This window comes from Triturus cristatus, chromosome 4_2 (assembly GCF_964204655.1).
Source record: "Triturus cristatus chromosome 4_2, aTriCri1.1, whole genome shotgun sequence".
In the NCBI taxonomy this organism is placed as follows: domain Eukaryota; kingdom Metazoa; phylum Chordata; class Amphibia; order Caudata; family Salamandridae; genus Triturus; species Triturus cristatus.
In genome coordinates this window covers 91,439,808-91,456,268 of record NC_140586.1, presented here as the reverse complement: position 1 = coordinate 91,456,268, position 16,461 = coordinate 91,439,808, and the positions used below count along the sequence as shown (strand labels likewise).

The 16,461-nt window shown below is 45.0% G+C and overlaps 1 protein-coding gene across 2 annotated transcripts in view; it reads right to left on the bottom strand.

Annotated features, from left to right (window-relative positions):
* MAN2B1 (mannosidase alpha class 2B member 1) overlaps positions 1 to 16,461 on the bottom strand; it is a 240,577-nt gene that overhangs the window by 204,852 nt on the left and 19,264 nt on the right. For both annotated transcript variants that reach the window (XM_085600697.1, XM_085600696.1), the window contains exons 6-10: positions 5,848 to 5,993; positions 4,910 to 5,026; positions 4,518 to 4,600; positions 2,848 to 2,968; positions 2,464 to 2,542 (exon numbers count right to left, since the gene is read on the bottom strand). In XM_085600697.1, coding sequence (XP_085456823.1) covers positions 2,464 to 2,542; positions 2,848 to 2,968; positions 4,518 to 4,600; positions 4,910 to 5,026; positions 5,848 to 5,993 — 546 coding nt within the window. The remainder of the gene's footprint in view (positions 1 to 2,463; positions 2,543 to 2,847; positions 2,969 to 4,517; positions 4,601 to 4,909; positions 5,027 to 5,847; positions 5,994 to 16,461) is intronic.

The window sequence follows — 16,461 nt, the reverse complement described above, 5'->3', positions numbered from 1 at the left end:
CCACCTGTACTAACCGGTCAATACTCTCCCACAACATTTCTTTATTTTTATTAGGTCTCTGTAGTATACAGAAGATGATTCATTATAGTAGTACAGAGAAAAGCAGGCCATAGGCTCTTCTGGACCTTTGCAGGATTCACAGTGAACTGTTTGACAGGGCTTTAAGAAGGATGAAAAATCTGGGGGTCTCTCAACGGGGAATGGCTGATGTAATAAAGGGTGTGTCTTAAAAACACAAGCTAAAAATCTGCGCTTAGCATAGTGTGTCGCCCGACTGGTATTTTGCTGATTCAGTCACTGAATCCAGTTATATAATACAAGTAACATTGTACATACATTCATGCAGGACTATTGGCTTTGTCAATTGTTGTTAGTTGCATAAGATAATTAAGCAGCAACTATGGCTTTGTTGTATAGAATATTGAAAATGCTTCAGTTCTGAAACGATGAGCCTGTGAAAGAACCAAGGCGGGTCTCTTTAAAGTTACCTTAAAGGCAGTGAAGGGTGTTACTGCTGCACAGATGAGATTTTTTTTTTTTGGCCTGAGGGTGAGGGCAAGAATGGAGATCCCGATAGCACATGCTTTTAAGAACAGATGGTGCTGAGCACCGGCAAGGCCCGGTCCACTTGAAGCCCTGGTTTTCAATCATATTAGTTTCGTACTACTACTTCCAGCATAGCAGTAAAACAGCCCTGTTGCCAACAATATACATAGAGTGGGCTTTGGGCCCACGTTTAGATCCACTGCCTTTCTTCGACCAGCGTCTTTCAGCCACTGGTTTAAGATTTTGTCAATCATATATAGGCTCGAATCAGTAGAGTATTTATCTTTCACCTGATGCTTGTGGTGGTTTTTATGTATCCTTCTACCTCCAATTGAGTGCTTACCTTAAAACTACCCGAGGAAATGCTTTACAAATGTAGCCCTCTCTGTTCGCTTCTGCTGTGTCTTTTTCTTAACGGGCTAAAGCCGCATGCTTTAGCACAATAATCCGAAACCTCTTGGCTTTGACAGTGCTTGTTGTCATTTAGAAACATTCTGGTTTAAACTGTAATGTGCCACTGGGGGGGGGGGGGGGGGGGGGGGGTGAACAGTACCTTCATTTCAAAAATATGTGAGCAGTGAAAGAAAAGTGATGTTGGCTTTTTGAGTAGTTCATATATGTGACGCTTACATTTGACCGGACACATTTCCTTTCAGCTTTAGGAAATAAATATATGTTCAGAGACAGGAGCATGCCAGAAATGTCTGCCTGGAAGTATGTCGCCATGTCAGTCCCAAATATTGCAGTCCCATATAGTGGTGTGCACCCACATCTGTCTAGGATAAACGCATGGAACAGCAGTAGCACATGAAACAAGCATCGTGGCACCGACGCTTTGCTTTTAATGTTAAAAGTAAAGCGCAGGTGACAAGATTATACCAAAAGTAAAGAAATAGAAAAAACCATCTATTTCTTTACTTTTGGTATAATCGCGGCACCGGCGCTTTACTTTTAACATTAGAAGTAAAGCGTGGGTGCCGCGATTATACCAAAAGTAAAGAAAACAAGCGGCACTGAAAGCGCGCGCACCACAGAGGAGGGGGGTGGGAGGGAGCGGGGCAGCGACAACAAGGCGAATGCGCGCTGCGGCGCGTGCTAGCCACTGTCGGCAATGGGCGTATCAGAGGCAGGACATGCGCCCGCCTTTGCCCAATCGCATGCCTTTTTTTGTTGTAAAAAAACAAAACGAAAAAAACACGTGAAAGTCAATGCCTGACGGCGAAAGCTGATCACACGCAGGAGCGTGTGGTCAGCTTTCAAAACCCCATACAAAAGGGTTCTCGCTGCGCAAACAGTGCAGCGCACTGCAACGCAGGCGCGAGCCCTAAAAACTAGAGCAAGTCAGGATTAAGCCCACATTGTATGATTTTTCTGTGCTCATGCGGTCACAGGAGATAGGGAAACTGAACACCTCCTGCGAGAACCCTCATGCATCGGATGTAAAATAGCGCTATATACTGTGTGGGATGAACCAATTTGGGTAAATTGGTACTCTGCATTTAGAGAAGGGTACTCAAAGGTCCTGGAAATTAGGAAGGATGTAACATTGGTAGATCACTACAACTCTTCCCAAAAACGGTACTGTTACGTCTATAAAAAAAAAAAAAGGACTACTGATAAATGTACATAGTACAAGAGTATTTTCACATAGGGCTATTACTAATTAGTAACATTGAAAAATACAAAAGGACTTTCCATTTTGGGTCGAGCACATTTGATTAAATGACCCTTGAAGCAAATTAGCATAGATATGGTGTCTAGGACAATGGAAACTGAGGGCAAGAAAGAACTTGGAAAAAGGCTTTTGCCTAATTCAACCACTGGCCATAACAGCCAACAAAACAGTGACAAGTCACAGGCACTATAGGATTTACAGATAAATAGAAAACAGAACTAGTCAAAATAAAGCAAGCATACTCAGGACGGAACTGTCTCCCCATCCGTATGGCCCATCTGTTGCCTGTGCTCCTGCCAGCACCTCCAGCTGGTTACACACCTGTGGAAAAGAAAAAAAAGATATGAAAGCGATACCCCCTCTTTCAAACTCAAATACTGCATAGCCATACACTATCTGTCCAAAGCCATGCAGAAATCACTGGCCTAGGCAGATTTTAACATGTTTTACTCAAAAGAAAAGTCATTTGTACTGCTTTAAAAACCAAGAGCACACACTGAACCCTAGGGAATGAATATTTTTTGTGCTTCATACCACAACTCTGTTAATGCAGGGTGGTACCAGGATTACTGAACATTCGGTCCACATGATTCCCTGAAATACACTTTCACCATCAGCTATCTCACCTGCAGGAAGTTATTGGTCAGTCGCTCGTAGCGCTTGAAAGCTGGTCGGCTTGTGAAGTAGCCAGTCCAGAACTGGTGTGGTCCATCGGCATAGGGAAAAAAGTCATCTGTTTTCACAGACCTGCATAGAGAAGAGATCGGGGTGATAAATACCGTCTTTCCATGCAAGCAAAAAAAAAAAAAAAAAAAGAGACTTGTTCTGGTGTGGGGGAGGAAGCAGGAGAATATGAAGCCAGGTGTGCAACAATGTTTATTTGCAGGTTCTCCCTCCAGCCTGGACTCCTCTGGCTGGCCTAGGGCTAGTGACAAATTACAACTTCAGTTTCAAGATGAAAACCCGTGCATGAGCCGAGCACTAAAAATATTTCCTATGTAAATCATACAAAAAAACATCACGTAAAATATGATAAATGCTCTTCAAAAATGTGCATTTAACATGTGGAAGGTTTAACATTAATAGGGTACATTATAGCGCTGCACTGGGAAGTAACTATTAAAAGTGATAGTTTTGTACAACTGGCAGACTGAACTCCCATATTTGAATGCGTTTTATACACGATAATGAAGAAAAAAAATTGATTGGGTGATTTTTTTTTAAAACCACACCATGTACGAGTTAAAGCCAGAATTTATATAGCTTTTTTGGCTTCAGTTTGAACAAATCAGCCAGTAAAGGGGTATCCATTTGGCTTTCCTTATGTTAATGCATTTTCTGTAGTTTTTAAATATTGAGAAGTCGACCAGAAGGCTGAACGCTCTACACAAGGTCACACACATTGTTTATAGGCATGGGGAGATTAAGTGATTTGCACAGAATCACAAGATGCTGAGCTGACGCAGAGACTCAAAGCTAGTTTCCCCAAGTCAGTATACAGCTCTTACCAGATCTCACGTCCTGGGTGGGGTGGGTCAGGCAGAAGTCACACGAAACCTCGACTCTTTATAGGCACGAGGTTCTAACAGGACCTTGAGCTGAGCCAGAGACAGGGGGGGGGGGGGGGGGGGGGGGGCGGGGGAGATGGGAAGGAGAAGTCAGCTGACATAAGTGTTCAACAGTGACTATGGTATAGTGGGTTCTAAAACCATCAATGACAACTTTATTCAGGTACAGTGCATGGCTCTTCTTGAGAAACCATGGACTCCACAATTTTCAGTTCCATGATAAGGGAATATGGGTTTACTCAATCCCAAAAAGCTGCCAGTCATGTTAACTGGGGAGTTGCTTTTTGAAAGATTTAAAAAGATCCATCTTTTCTGAGCTGGTCAGTCTAGTCTCATTTCTTCCTAACAATTCTTTCATTATCTCTTTACAGATAATGAGAATGGGGTGGAGAAAAGAGTGAGGAAAGATGCGAAGCGGCTTTCCCATATATTTAGCACTGAAGAAGGGTGGGACTTTAACTCCTGTAACGAAATGTATTAAGCGTACTTTGGCCTTTCACTTACATGATGTAACAGTCAAAAAAACAACCTTAGGTGAGATAAGTGTCTGATGATGTGCTTTGATTTAAGGAAATTATTTTAGACATGCCCAGCACAAACAAGAACATGCGCAGTCCCTTCGTAGCAGAGGAGAATGGGAAGGGCATGGAGTGTGCACCCAACACTCAAGTGCCGTCATAACTCAGCCCTTACACTTTGCCACTCTCTCCGGACTCTTCTTTTCTTACCATGTGAGGTTGGCCTTGTATAGCTCCCAGAGATAGCAGCTGGGAGTAGAGTACAATACGTTGACTTTACTTCCATTGTTTTGCTGAAAAATATAAATAATATTTCACTCAGACGTAAGCTCTGTCAGTCAGCAAATGGGACAAAAACATTCAAAGTCCAAAACAAGAAGAAAGAGCAATGCAGTTGAGAGATGTAAAAAAGTTTGGGTAAACAGAAGACAGAAAATGTAGCAGGTATTCACCAATGGATCAGTGTCTTTGTTATGTATAAAGAGATAACACCCATTGCAGACAGAAACAAAAGGTAGGATGGTGATAGACATTAATAACCACAAATATAGCCCTCTTTTTGACATTCAACACCCACCACAGCACAACGCACCGCTCTTTACCTGGGCATTGACATACTTGATAAGCCGGTCGAGGTTGCTGTACCACAGGTTGGCGTTTTCGTAGTGGAAGTCTGAGCCCATGGTCATGACTATGTGATTTGTGCGATAGTGCTGTGCCTATGAAGAGTAAGGAAAAACTGAGATCAAAAACCAAATCCCCACTTTCCTAAGAATCGATGAGACTCAGTTGGGGGTGGGGACCACTATGAGGAGTTCCGCAAACTCATCAACAGGACCTAGCGACTAGACCCCCCAAAAAATAAAAGTCACTAGAGGTGGAGCTTTCCAGCGTTGAAATAAGCACAGGCAACTAACACAAACTGTTTTTGCTTTTAACCAGCAAATTGGAGCAGAAATTTATAATTGGGGACATCTGTTTATAACATATGTTATTTCCTCAAAGTGAATTTTAGCAGTAAAAGGTTTTATTTAAGTGGTTTTTTTTTGGTAAACTCCGCCACCTGTACGTTTTCAAAATAAAAGCAGTTTATCTTGGAGAAGCCTAAAGTGATTCATTCAAACATTTATCTTAAATTGCATTGAGGGCAGTTAGTTGCTGGACCTTTGTTTTATTGCATCTTTTCACAATGCGGACTTTTGTCCTCATATACACTTGAACTACTTAAGTTGGCCTTTCCTTTACCATCCACTAAAGCAATAGTTAACAATCCTTTATTCTACCTTTCCCAGCAGCTATACTTTCAATTGTGACATTATCAGTATATGTTGTATAAATATAAACTGGTAAGGTTTCATTACATGGTTCCAAGACAAGATAGCTGTTAACACCACATACCCTTAAACATAGGATTACTGTTCAAAACCACTACTTTTGAAATGTATCCCATTTAATCATCTTTTTGACTTTAGAGATTTAAAATAACACCCAACTCTGGACTGGCCCACTGCTCCTACGTTTCACCTTCTCCTTGGCTCACCTGCTGAGCCGCAACCTTCATGAAATAGGACACCACCAAATCCACATTGTAATCCTCAAGATCTTCCACGTCCATAATTGGCGGATCGGAGCAAAGCTGGTCCCAGCACAGCAACGGAGGGGGGCCATAGCCATTGGGCAAAACACCTATTAGGAATCATACAAAGAAAAAGTAAACCAGCTGGAAGGATACGTTTAAGAATCATAGGAAAAAGGAGGGGGGACACACACGCACATGTATAAATATATGACCACGAATCATTAAAGCAGTTCAGGCCTCAGTGAGGATATCATCCTAAGGTTGATCTTTCTAAGTTAGATCTAAAAGGCGCTCAGAATAAGGCAGAGAAAGCACAGAATGAAAAGCTCCAGATGGCGGCTTCTCGCCCATACACCCAGTTTCCATTTGAGAACTTATCAATATAGGACTGAAACAAACAAACAAACAAACAAACAAACACACACACACACACACACACACACGTCCTCAAGTAATGCATCAAGCGGTCTGTTGGTGAAAAGACCTCAAAGACCGGTTGTCAGCTTACAGTGGGCCTGGAGCCCACCCATCGCTTACCATTGGCTATCTTTGTCATCACTATCATTTGCATACATTTTATTCGTCGCCTTGTGTGGTCTTTACTCCCTCTTCTTACATTTGTACCTCCCATGGAGCATGGGCACATTACTTTTGTTCTACCACTGCTCACTTTAAGTAGTACTTTCTTTTGGGTTAAGCAATCCACAAGAGTGCGTGTGTTTTCCAACTGTCTCTCTTGTTCTGCTGTTCCCCCTCCATCATGCTCAAGGTTGCCCTCACCCATGTGCTTCAGTCCAGCACCATGTGTTGTGCTCGTCCTCATGTGCTTCTACCCTGCGTTTATATCTTGCCTGTGTGCTGCCCCATTCCAACAGCTCCACATTCCTCTCTGGCCCACGCGCTGCTCTTTGCCCAACCACCACTCCATGTCACTCTCACTTTTGCCAGTGTTGCTCCCTCCCCATGCTCTCCATATTGCTTCCATCGACAGCAGTGCCTACCATGTTGTTTCCCTCCCTATTGCTTCCTCCCCCCACCAGTGTCCTCTTCATACTGCTTCCCCCCTCCCAAAAAAAAGGCCCATGCATTTATGCTGCATCCCGGATGCGATACAGCACTGCTAAAAACCATCGGTAAATCCAATAGGTCACAAAGTGAGACATTTTTGCTTTGCCAATGCTAGTTTTAAAAAAACGTTGAACCTGTTTTATTCATTGTAGAAAGCTGGCTTTTTATATAGTGGGACAACGTAGGGGCATACCATGCAAAGAGTCCAGATAAACTTACTGGTTTTCTGGGCTTACTTTAATAATCCCAAGTGCTCTATTTGAGGTAGTGTGGTCGAACAGCTTAGGCTTTTCAAAAGGTGAATGTTAAGCAATTGTTGCACACACAGTCAATAAATGAGACACACTCAAGAACAAATTGGAGAACAATTTTGAAACCTAATACAGGTTTTTTTTATATAATTTTAGACATCAAGATTATTAGCATAAGGTAAGTATTCTTGGAGTTGTAGATTTTACAGTAAAACTTTAAAATGCTCAAATCACGTTTGTTGAGGTATAAGTCTCAAATGCTGTAATGTTATGCTATGGGAGAAACATACACTGCATACTTACGAACGGATGTTGAAGGTGACTTTTAGGACTTAAAGTGCTTAGGGGCCAAAGGACCACCAGCAGTTTGGGTTTACCTGCCCTGCTGTTCGGGAGCACAGGTGCTGGTCACGTTGGTAGCCTCGAACACTACATGTTAAAGTCAATTGAAGGGTATCTGAACGAAAAGGCTGCAAGTGGAGACAACTCCAGAAGAACCCAAAGGGGGGCTCGGCTCGTGAGGGTCTCTGGAGCAAGAGGACATAGTTGGTTTCGGTGAACCTGGGCTGGGGGAAATCGGGTGCAGAGGTGTTTTGTCCGGTGGGTCGCTTCAGTTAGAGGCTCTCATGGTTCTTCGATGACCTGCAGGTGGAAAGAAAAACAAGGCAGCAGGGCCACTCTGTGTGGGCCTCTTTGGTCCTGAAGTCCCTTTTCGGTGGGTTGGCTTTTGCAGAGGTGGTGTCCAGGCTGGACACTTAACAAGCCTTGGTTTCGGCAAATGCTCCAGTACCCAGGGTATTCGTGCGGTGAGGTTCCTGGGAGGGTTTAGAGTCTCGAAACTAGCTGGAGAGCCAGGGACGACCTCCTGGAACCACAGTGACCGCAACCTGATGAGATATTCCCTCAACAGGCCTGATGACAAGCAAAACAAGGGCAGTTGGTGCCTGCAGATGCAGGGAGATGGCTACTCCACTCAAAGGACATGGTAAGTGGTTGGTGAAGCCAGGCAGGGTTTGGCACCAATTTCAGGGCAGGTGTTCTCGTCTTACGGTGATGGCTCTTTGTCCTTCTTCTGTTCCCAGGTAGAAGAATCTGTCTGGTGTTGAGGAGACTCCTAAATACTGACTTTACTGGTGTTTAGGAGAGTTCATGGTACTAGCCAATGGGCTACCTACCCCTGAGGTGTCGACATCCCCTATATGATGCGAGGAGTGGGCATAATCCTGAACCAGAGTTCCTCGTTTCACCAAAAAGGTGAAAACCTTCTTTGACTGTCCACTTCAGGTGGCTCACCCTAGGGGCGTGCCCAGCCTGCAAGTGTGACACACCTTCAGACTATCTAATTTCCCACCTGCTCTGGTGCCAAATGGGCCCCAGGTGGCATTCCTCAAGTCTTGGGGGGAAGCCAGTGTCGCATATCAAAGGCAGAAGAGGCTTTGAAGCCTCTGCCTTCGATATGCAGAATCACTAGCCATCCTGCTGGAGGAGATGTGGACACCTTCCTCCAGAGCAGGCATTGTTGGACGTCTGAGAGTGTAGGCTCTCACCTACAGGGAGTCAGAAACTTGTAGGTGGTGGATGCAGGACGATACCAGTCAGCCAACACACTAGAGGACTACTAGGTTTTCAAGGAGCACCTCTAAGGTGCCCTCTCTCTGGGTGCATATCACAATAAATCTGATATCGACATCAGGGTAGATTTATTGAGAGGAGGTTTGACACCAAACACTATTATTTTCGGTGAAGCCATTGTGTACCTGGGTAACTCCATGACCAGTACATACACATTCATTTTTTGTTAGGCACGGGGAGATTAAGTGATTTGCCCAGAATCACAGGATGTTCAGCGTCATTACCGAGACTCTAACCCAGTTCCCCAGGTCCGAGATCGAGCGCCCTAACCGTTAGGCCAACTCCTCACCCCTTTAAAATGGCTTCCTGATCACTTGCAAGGTCTTGGCAATGGAACTAGCCCTCATAGGGGCATATCTGCTCATGCACATGTGCCTTCACATGCAATATAATTAGAGCTCCCGGTTTCATGGTTTTTTTTTGTTTTTTTTAACATTTCAGTCTGTATTTATCCATATTTATTTTTGGGCCATCTTATTGGTATTTATCCATATTAATTTTGTGTTTCAAGAATAAATGTAGCTGTAAAATGGTATATTTCTGCATTTAAATAACTTCGACATGCACTCAAACATGGATGCGTGTCACGTTTTAGCAAACTAAGCAGCAGAGTATAACAAAAGACTACACTCACAGGTATATATTAGCATCATACTACAAACATATGTTAACATTTGCCTGTATTTAAGGAAATCTCATCCTGTACTTTAACCCGCCATGCCCCCTGCCTGCTCAGCTGTTGCCCAGAATTTATGAAAGGTAGCATGGAGAGTTTCTCACAAGCGGCAACATTTTCATTATTTTTCAGCTTTTAAAAATAAATACAGACAGGAAACACTTTGTTTTCGGTCTGCATTTATCTGGGGGGGGAAACAAAATAATGCACCCTGCCTTAGGGCTTTAAGTCCGCTGTAGGGGTGATTTACATATAAGACATACAGTGTACTTGGGCATTGCACACACGGAATTTGCAATGTAGTGTTTTCAGAAGGGCTTGCGGCCTTTCATGCATCCTGCAATGGGAGTCTGCATGCAGTTTGTGTAGGTACCTTTGGGTGGCATAATACATGCTGCAGCCCATAGGGACTCCCTTTACTACCCATGCCCTGGGTACCATTTACCAGGAACTTACAAGGGTGCTAAAGTCCTTGCCAATTGGGGTACAGTTAAGCATGTTGTAGTTTTTAGGGAAAAGACACTGGCACGGATACATAGTGCTTGCAGATCGCTGACATGCCATGCCAAACATGATGGCCACCACAAACACTGTTACAAGCCAAAACTGGCAGCTATGCCTAAGGTCCAGCGGAACCCCTGTCAGAAAGGTTAGAACTATGTGAAGATCCTATTGATGCATAATGGAAGGGGAGAAACATGTATGACCGCCTCCTCGGAAACCTCATAACAATTGTGGACTTAAAGAAGGTTGATATAGTAAACATATGAAACTTAACAAGGCATATTAGGGGGTGAACGTTTGATTTGTTCTGCATTGGGCCCATCATTTGTGCGTCTTTTGCCTCGGAGAAGGACAGCCGTGAGAAGCAGCCAATTGTGGTGGAGGTGAGAGACAGACACCTAAAGTCTACTTACCAGATGCTCCACAGCCAGACCGGGTCAACCAGAACCACTTGTGATTGGTACAGCTTCCTCAGCAATGGGGAATCAAGAGTATGGTAGGGGATACTTAGGACAGGTGAAAATGCTATGTCAAGTCAAACGCATCCCCCAAGGTTCCTTAAAATGGAAAGTGAAGGGCATGTAACAGTGGGCAATGCACATTTTCTTAGGTGGCAAAGAGATCCCCGGATGGGTTTCCTAAAGGGCAAAAACAGGTCTATCATTTCTGGCTGGAGAGGACACTGGTGATCAGCAAGGTGAAGCCAACTCAGGCTGTCAACTCCTGTGTTCAGAGAAACCTGCAACATAATTGGTAACTAGTTGGATTTTGTGTTCATGAGACCAGGCCCATAGGTTCAACATTCCCGACATGAAGTGAGAAATTATACCCTGCCTTGTTTGTTCACATAAAACATCACTGTCATGTTGTCCATAAGGACTTGGACAGACAGATAAAGAGGAGGAAAGCCTGCAGGGCATGGTGAATCACCCACGTTTCAAACATGTTGATGTGGCAACTTTGCTCCTCAGGAGACCAGAGTACAGAGCTCCAGCTCCTCCAGGTGGGCACATTAGTTACTACTGTGGCAACCGTCCGTGGTGGGCAAAAAGACTTCCCATAGCTCTGGATGCAAGAAGCCAGTAGGTGAAGGACCATCAAGGCTGCAATCAGAGCACCCTCCCAAAACCTCAGAATCCTATCCAGACTGCCCTGAATCCAGAGGGAGGATGAAAGGGGTTGGGAGGCTCTGAGATCTGTCCAGCACTACTCTAATTAAAAGGAAGTGCTGAGAAAGCTCCAAGCAACCGCGGCCTGTGCAGATAAGAGCAGTGGGGCCGGGTGAGGGGTGGGGGGGGGAAATTTGGTTGAGGATGACGAGGGAAAATTATTTAATTTTCCCTCGTCATCATCCATCAAACATCCCCCCCCCCCACCACCCCCAGGCACCCCCCGCTCTTACCTGCATTTGCCGTGGCTGGCTCCAAGGACAACTTGGGCAGGTTGATGCAGTAGCCCAAGTCGAACAACAGGGGTGCAGTGGTTTTCAGGCGGAACGACACCAGCTGCAGGGATTTAGTCTGGAGGAGCCAGTCGCCACCACAATGACCTTGGTGATGATGTATATACTAGTGTTAGCCAGATGAAGAGAACCACAAAGTTGTAATGGGTGAAGTCTACCACTAAACTCATATACCCCCCTGTGCAACAACTGGACCTGTTCCTGGAAAAACTGGTCCTGAAAATTGAGACACCATCCAATTTCTTACTTTTAGCGCCAGAAGTACCCAAACGAGGGACAGCATACTAAATTTGTCTTTGCGGGGGGGGGGGGAAGACGGGGGCAGAGAAAGAGTTCAAGACTCAACGTCTACAGGTTGCAATCCATGGTCCTTCTTGGGCACCAAGTAGTAACAGGAGTAACATACCTGCCCAACTTAACTAATTCCTCTGTTCACTTCCACAATAAGGCAACACCCTTCCGTGGGAGAATGAAAATGTGCTCTCCTGACTGGCAGGGTAGAACAGAGGGGGAACTGCTGGAAGGAGAGTGCATAGCACATTTCTGTCATTTGTGGGACACTCTGGTCTGTCGCATTAGCCTGCCAGGCCTCTAAATGGTGGGATAATCTCCTCCCCCCTCAGGGTGCACGATTCCCAGAGGGGAAACTAAGTCAGTAATCTGGGTCGTGCAGACCGGAGAAGAAAATCTGTTGTGCCTGCCCTTGGATCACCACAGCTCCTGTATTCAAGTAGGAACTGGTTTGATTGCTGGACAGGCTGTGAGGGTTGGTATGGAGGAAAGAGCTTAGTCTGTCAAGTGATCCGCAAGGCTTGGCACCACCAGTGCCCTCTTCTACATTGTGAGGGTGGAGCTCACAAACTTCCAAGTAGCAATGAAAGACTTGAGTGCCATACTTGCACAGAAAAGAAACACACAAAAAAAAAAACTTCTTCCCCACGGTCTCAATTTTTTCCCCCCTAGAATCCAGGTCAGGAGGCACGATGGCAAAGGAACCTGAGTTCTGCTTTATGCAAGAGGAGATCTGCACCACAAGGCTTTATGGCAAAGGGTGATAGGATAGTAGAGCCAGATCTCCAGTGGATGGCTAATAGCAAATGGGCAATCCGCCTGCTCATCACTGGTGTTAAAGTGGGTTTGGCCTAAATCGCCATCATAGGCTCCATCAGTGCCTCATTAAATGGGCGCAGGAGCTCCAAGGCAGCAACCCTGACCGAAGATATCAGTTAATTTAGCTTGGTTTTCCTGCATTGTCAGGGGTATTTCTAACATCAAAGGCGCTTTTTAGATCACTAGGGCAGAAGGCCACCTTCCTCTGGGGAGCCATGAATTGTTGTACAACTCTACTTCCGAAGAGTTATCTAGGCTTTTCTGGAGGGCTAAATAATCACCTGTATCCGTCCTGGTTTGGAGGGGGGGGGGGGGTTTAATTGACTGCCTTGCTACAGTCTTCATCATCGTAGTCTATCATTTAAGGCATCTGAATATGTTCCGAGCCCGTGCCAAAGATATTCTCTATCCTTTCCCCAGTACTCATCTTTCGGCAAGGGTATGGACCGGTACTCATCTCTGTATTGGGCTTGCTCAATTAATAGCTGCACCAGCCTTCGAGTGCATCAATGTTTCCTTAGTCTATGGCAGGGGTCTTCAAACTGTGGGGCGCGACCCCCAGGGGGGCCGTGGAGTGATGCAAAGGGGGTCGCGCCTTCCCAGTCACACTTCTGCCCAGGCCCAAGGGCTTCAGCCCCCCCCCCCCTTCCCCCGTCCTGTGTCTCAGCCCGGGCTGCTGCAGTGAAACTTGAGCTGCTGGGGGCTCAGCTGAGCAGTGTCTGGATTCCTATCTCCGGCACCCCCGTGTTTTTTCACAGGTCTTTAAAGACCATTTAACATGCCTTTGTAAACTGGTTACAGAGGCTTAGGTTTTTTTGCTGGTTCCAGTACCCCCTGGGTCCCCACTGTGCCTATTCCTTACATTTGGATTTTCCATTCACTGCCATAGTGTGAGAATGCATTTCATGGAAAGGAATACAAAGTTGGCTTCCTGGGGGCGCCGTGAGTGAAAGTTTATTGTGCTTTTGAAGCACCTGCTGCAGCGTTTATTTCCCGGCAATTACCAGGCCTCACATAAATGTCAAGATTACTTGTGTGATTAATTATCTTCCTGGAGAGAGATCAGAATGTTGTATAGTTGAGGAATTGACTTAGGTGATGTTAGTGCAGAGGGTTAATATGCCTGCTGCAAAGAACGTTTACCAAGTAGATTACAGAGTGCGTATGATGTGAAGAGATCAGCAGGTTACTGCTTTCAAAAGAGACATCCTTTTGTTACTTGCAATTTATAACTTAAAGTCCTGATATAGCCATAACCATAGGACTGGAAGTTTGTTGCAGGATCAGCACATTATTTATTTCCTTCACCCTCGATCCCCGATTAATGCCGCAATAGTTTAACTTAGATCTTAAAGTCTACGCCCCGTCAATAACATGCTGAGTTACTTCATGGGTCTGGGAATGCACCCTGCATTCAGACAACTCATTCCTCATACTCGCCCTTCATTGTCACGCTCATCCTGCACTCACAGTGATCACAATGCACTCACACTGATCACCATGCACTTGCACCATTAACCCGCTCACCCTGCACTCACAGTGATCACTCTGCTCTCAAAATGCACTTGTCCTGCTCACACTATACCTCAACCTGCAGTCACACGAGTACACTACTCATCCTGCACTCATGTGACACTTCACTCACCTGTCCCCCTCACTACTCAATATGCAACTCACTCAAACAAGCCCATCAGTAATCATACATTCATTCATCCCATTCTGAACTTGCATCCGCACCCAAAATGAGAGAGGACAGCAAGGGAGTGAGAGAATTTGATTGAAGAGGTCAGGGATGAGGAGAAATGTGAATTGCCGAAGAGAAGTGTGGACACGCAAGAAGTGAGTGTGATCCAAAGGTGAGGGCTTCTGTTAGAACAAAGGGGAGATGTGAAAGAGGAATGGGGGGACTGGAGAGGTGTAAGATACAAATAGACAAAAATTTGAATGAAGAGACGAGGTGAATGAGAAGTGCTGAGGGGCACGGGAGGTGACAGGACCAGAGAGGCCATGAGATAAATATGAGAGACTGTTAGAGATGAGGGCAGTGAAAAGACAGAATGGCAAGAGGTGATTAAAGGTGAAGTGAGAGGTTGAATGGGGAGAGTTCAGAAGTTGTAAAAAGGGGTGAAAGAAAATGGCCTGCAAAGTGAGAGAGGGATCCGGGGTTAGGAGAGGAGAGAGGGATGGAAGGGAGGGGGTGAGAGGAAAGCTGCATGGGTAAACGGCTTAACTCTACACAAAACCGCCAGGGTTTTAAGGGACCCCTGCTTCTTCCGGTCAGGGCCAGGTGAGCTTCTAATGTGGCAGCACGTATTGCTGCAGAGTGGAAGGCCCTTCACAAAGGTTGACTTGAAATCTTTCTGATGATAATTGCTGTATTTTGGTTATAAATGGGTACTGATTGGGTGAAATCTTTCCTCAGCGTTACTGTGTGTAACAAATATCAAAATAATGAAGCAATGCTATCCCAAAATACGCGGCATCACATAACCTCATTTACATTTTCATCCCACGCAATTTAGTCAACAGGTTTAGACATTTTTGTCAAGAGGGGGTCCTTACGCCTCAAAATGTTGACAGGGGGGTCTCGGCATCCAAAAGTTTGAAGACCTCTGGTCTATGGTATAGGTGCTGATGCCAGGGTCTGCACTCTGGAGGTGCTACTGGCAGAAAAAACCCTGCCAGTGGTATCCCAATCAGTAGTAGTTTCCAGTCCCTGCAGGTTCAGCGGGAACTGAACTGCCACTGAAGACTGACAACATGGCTGCACCAGCGCCACGACCTGCTCCAGGGCACCCTCGAACCTCTGGGTATATTAGAAGAAAGGCGAACACCAAAGCAGCGACAGGTGCTAAAGCCGGGGTCAGTTCTTCAGGAGAGGTGAGGTCACCCATCTCTGCCACAGAAGATAGTAAAAACTAGATTGCTATTTTGAGAGCAACTATTATATCCACTGGAGGAAGAAATATCCATGGAGGTGTACAAAAGAAACCAATGGACTGAAACTCTTTATCTTATGAGAGCTTCCATCAAACAGCTTTTAACAGATAAGAGATACCTAAAAGCCAGAAATAATAAAGTAGCATTAATAGAGACATCCACATACTAATAAACAAATTGGTATGAGTAAGCACTTTCTAAAACAGTTCCTCGAATATCAGAAAACCCATATGCATGAATCAGCATATCCTGAATACAGGAGAAGCGGTCTCTACAGAAAGCTAGGTTTGCCTTTAAGCACAGGAACAACTGGAGAGATACCCTGGTCTACACACAACCACAGTTACAGACATCTCCAATCCAAGATACACGTTGGTCTTTATGCAGATTGAAAGGACATTTTCAATGTGGGTCACGAGGAGTGGGCTGGTTGACAGCTCAGGACACTCATGTGCATTTGGGTCTGAGAACTCTGTGGGAGCCGCGCCAATATACAATTTGTAACAAAGAAGGGGTGATCTATCTGATCAATTGCCCATGTGGCCTGTGCTACATTGGCATGACTACCCACAAGATCATGGCACAAATCTCGTAGTACAGGAATATCATACAATGCAGGCAAGCAATGACTAATTGACTGATCATTTCATGGAAAAGGGACAGAATAAGGACATACTGAAATGGATAATTACACATAAACCAAGGTCATCTTTGTCTGCTAAAGATTTGCCAAGTCTCCTGTTCGGGAGTGAAAGACAGATGAGTGCTAAGTCTGACAATCTAACAGGAATGAATGATAATCCTTGGACCACTTTATCCTCATCAACAGGATGTTTGGAATGATGACGAGGCTAGCTGGATATGGCACTGACTCTATTCTAACAGGAGATGACGGAAACATCTCCACAGTTTGTACATGAGAAAACATGATT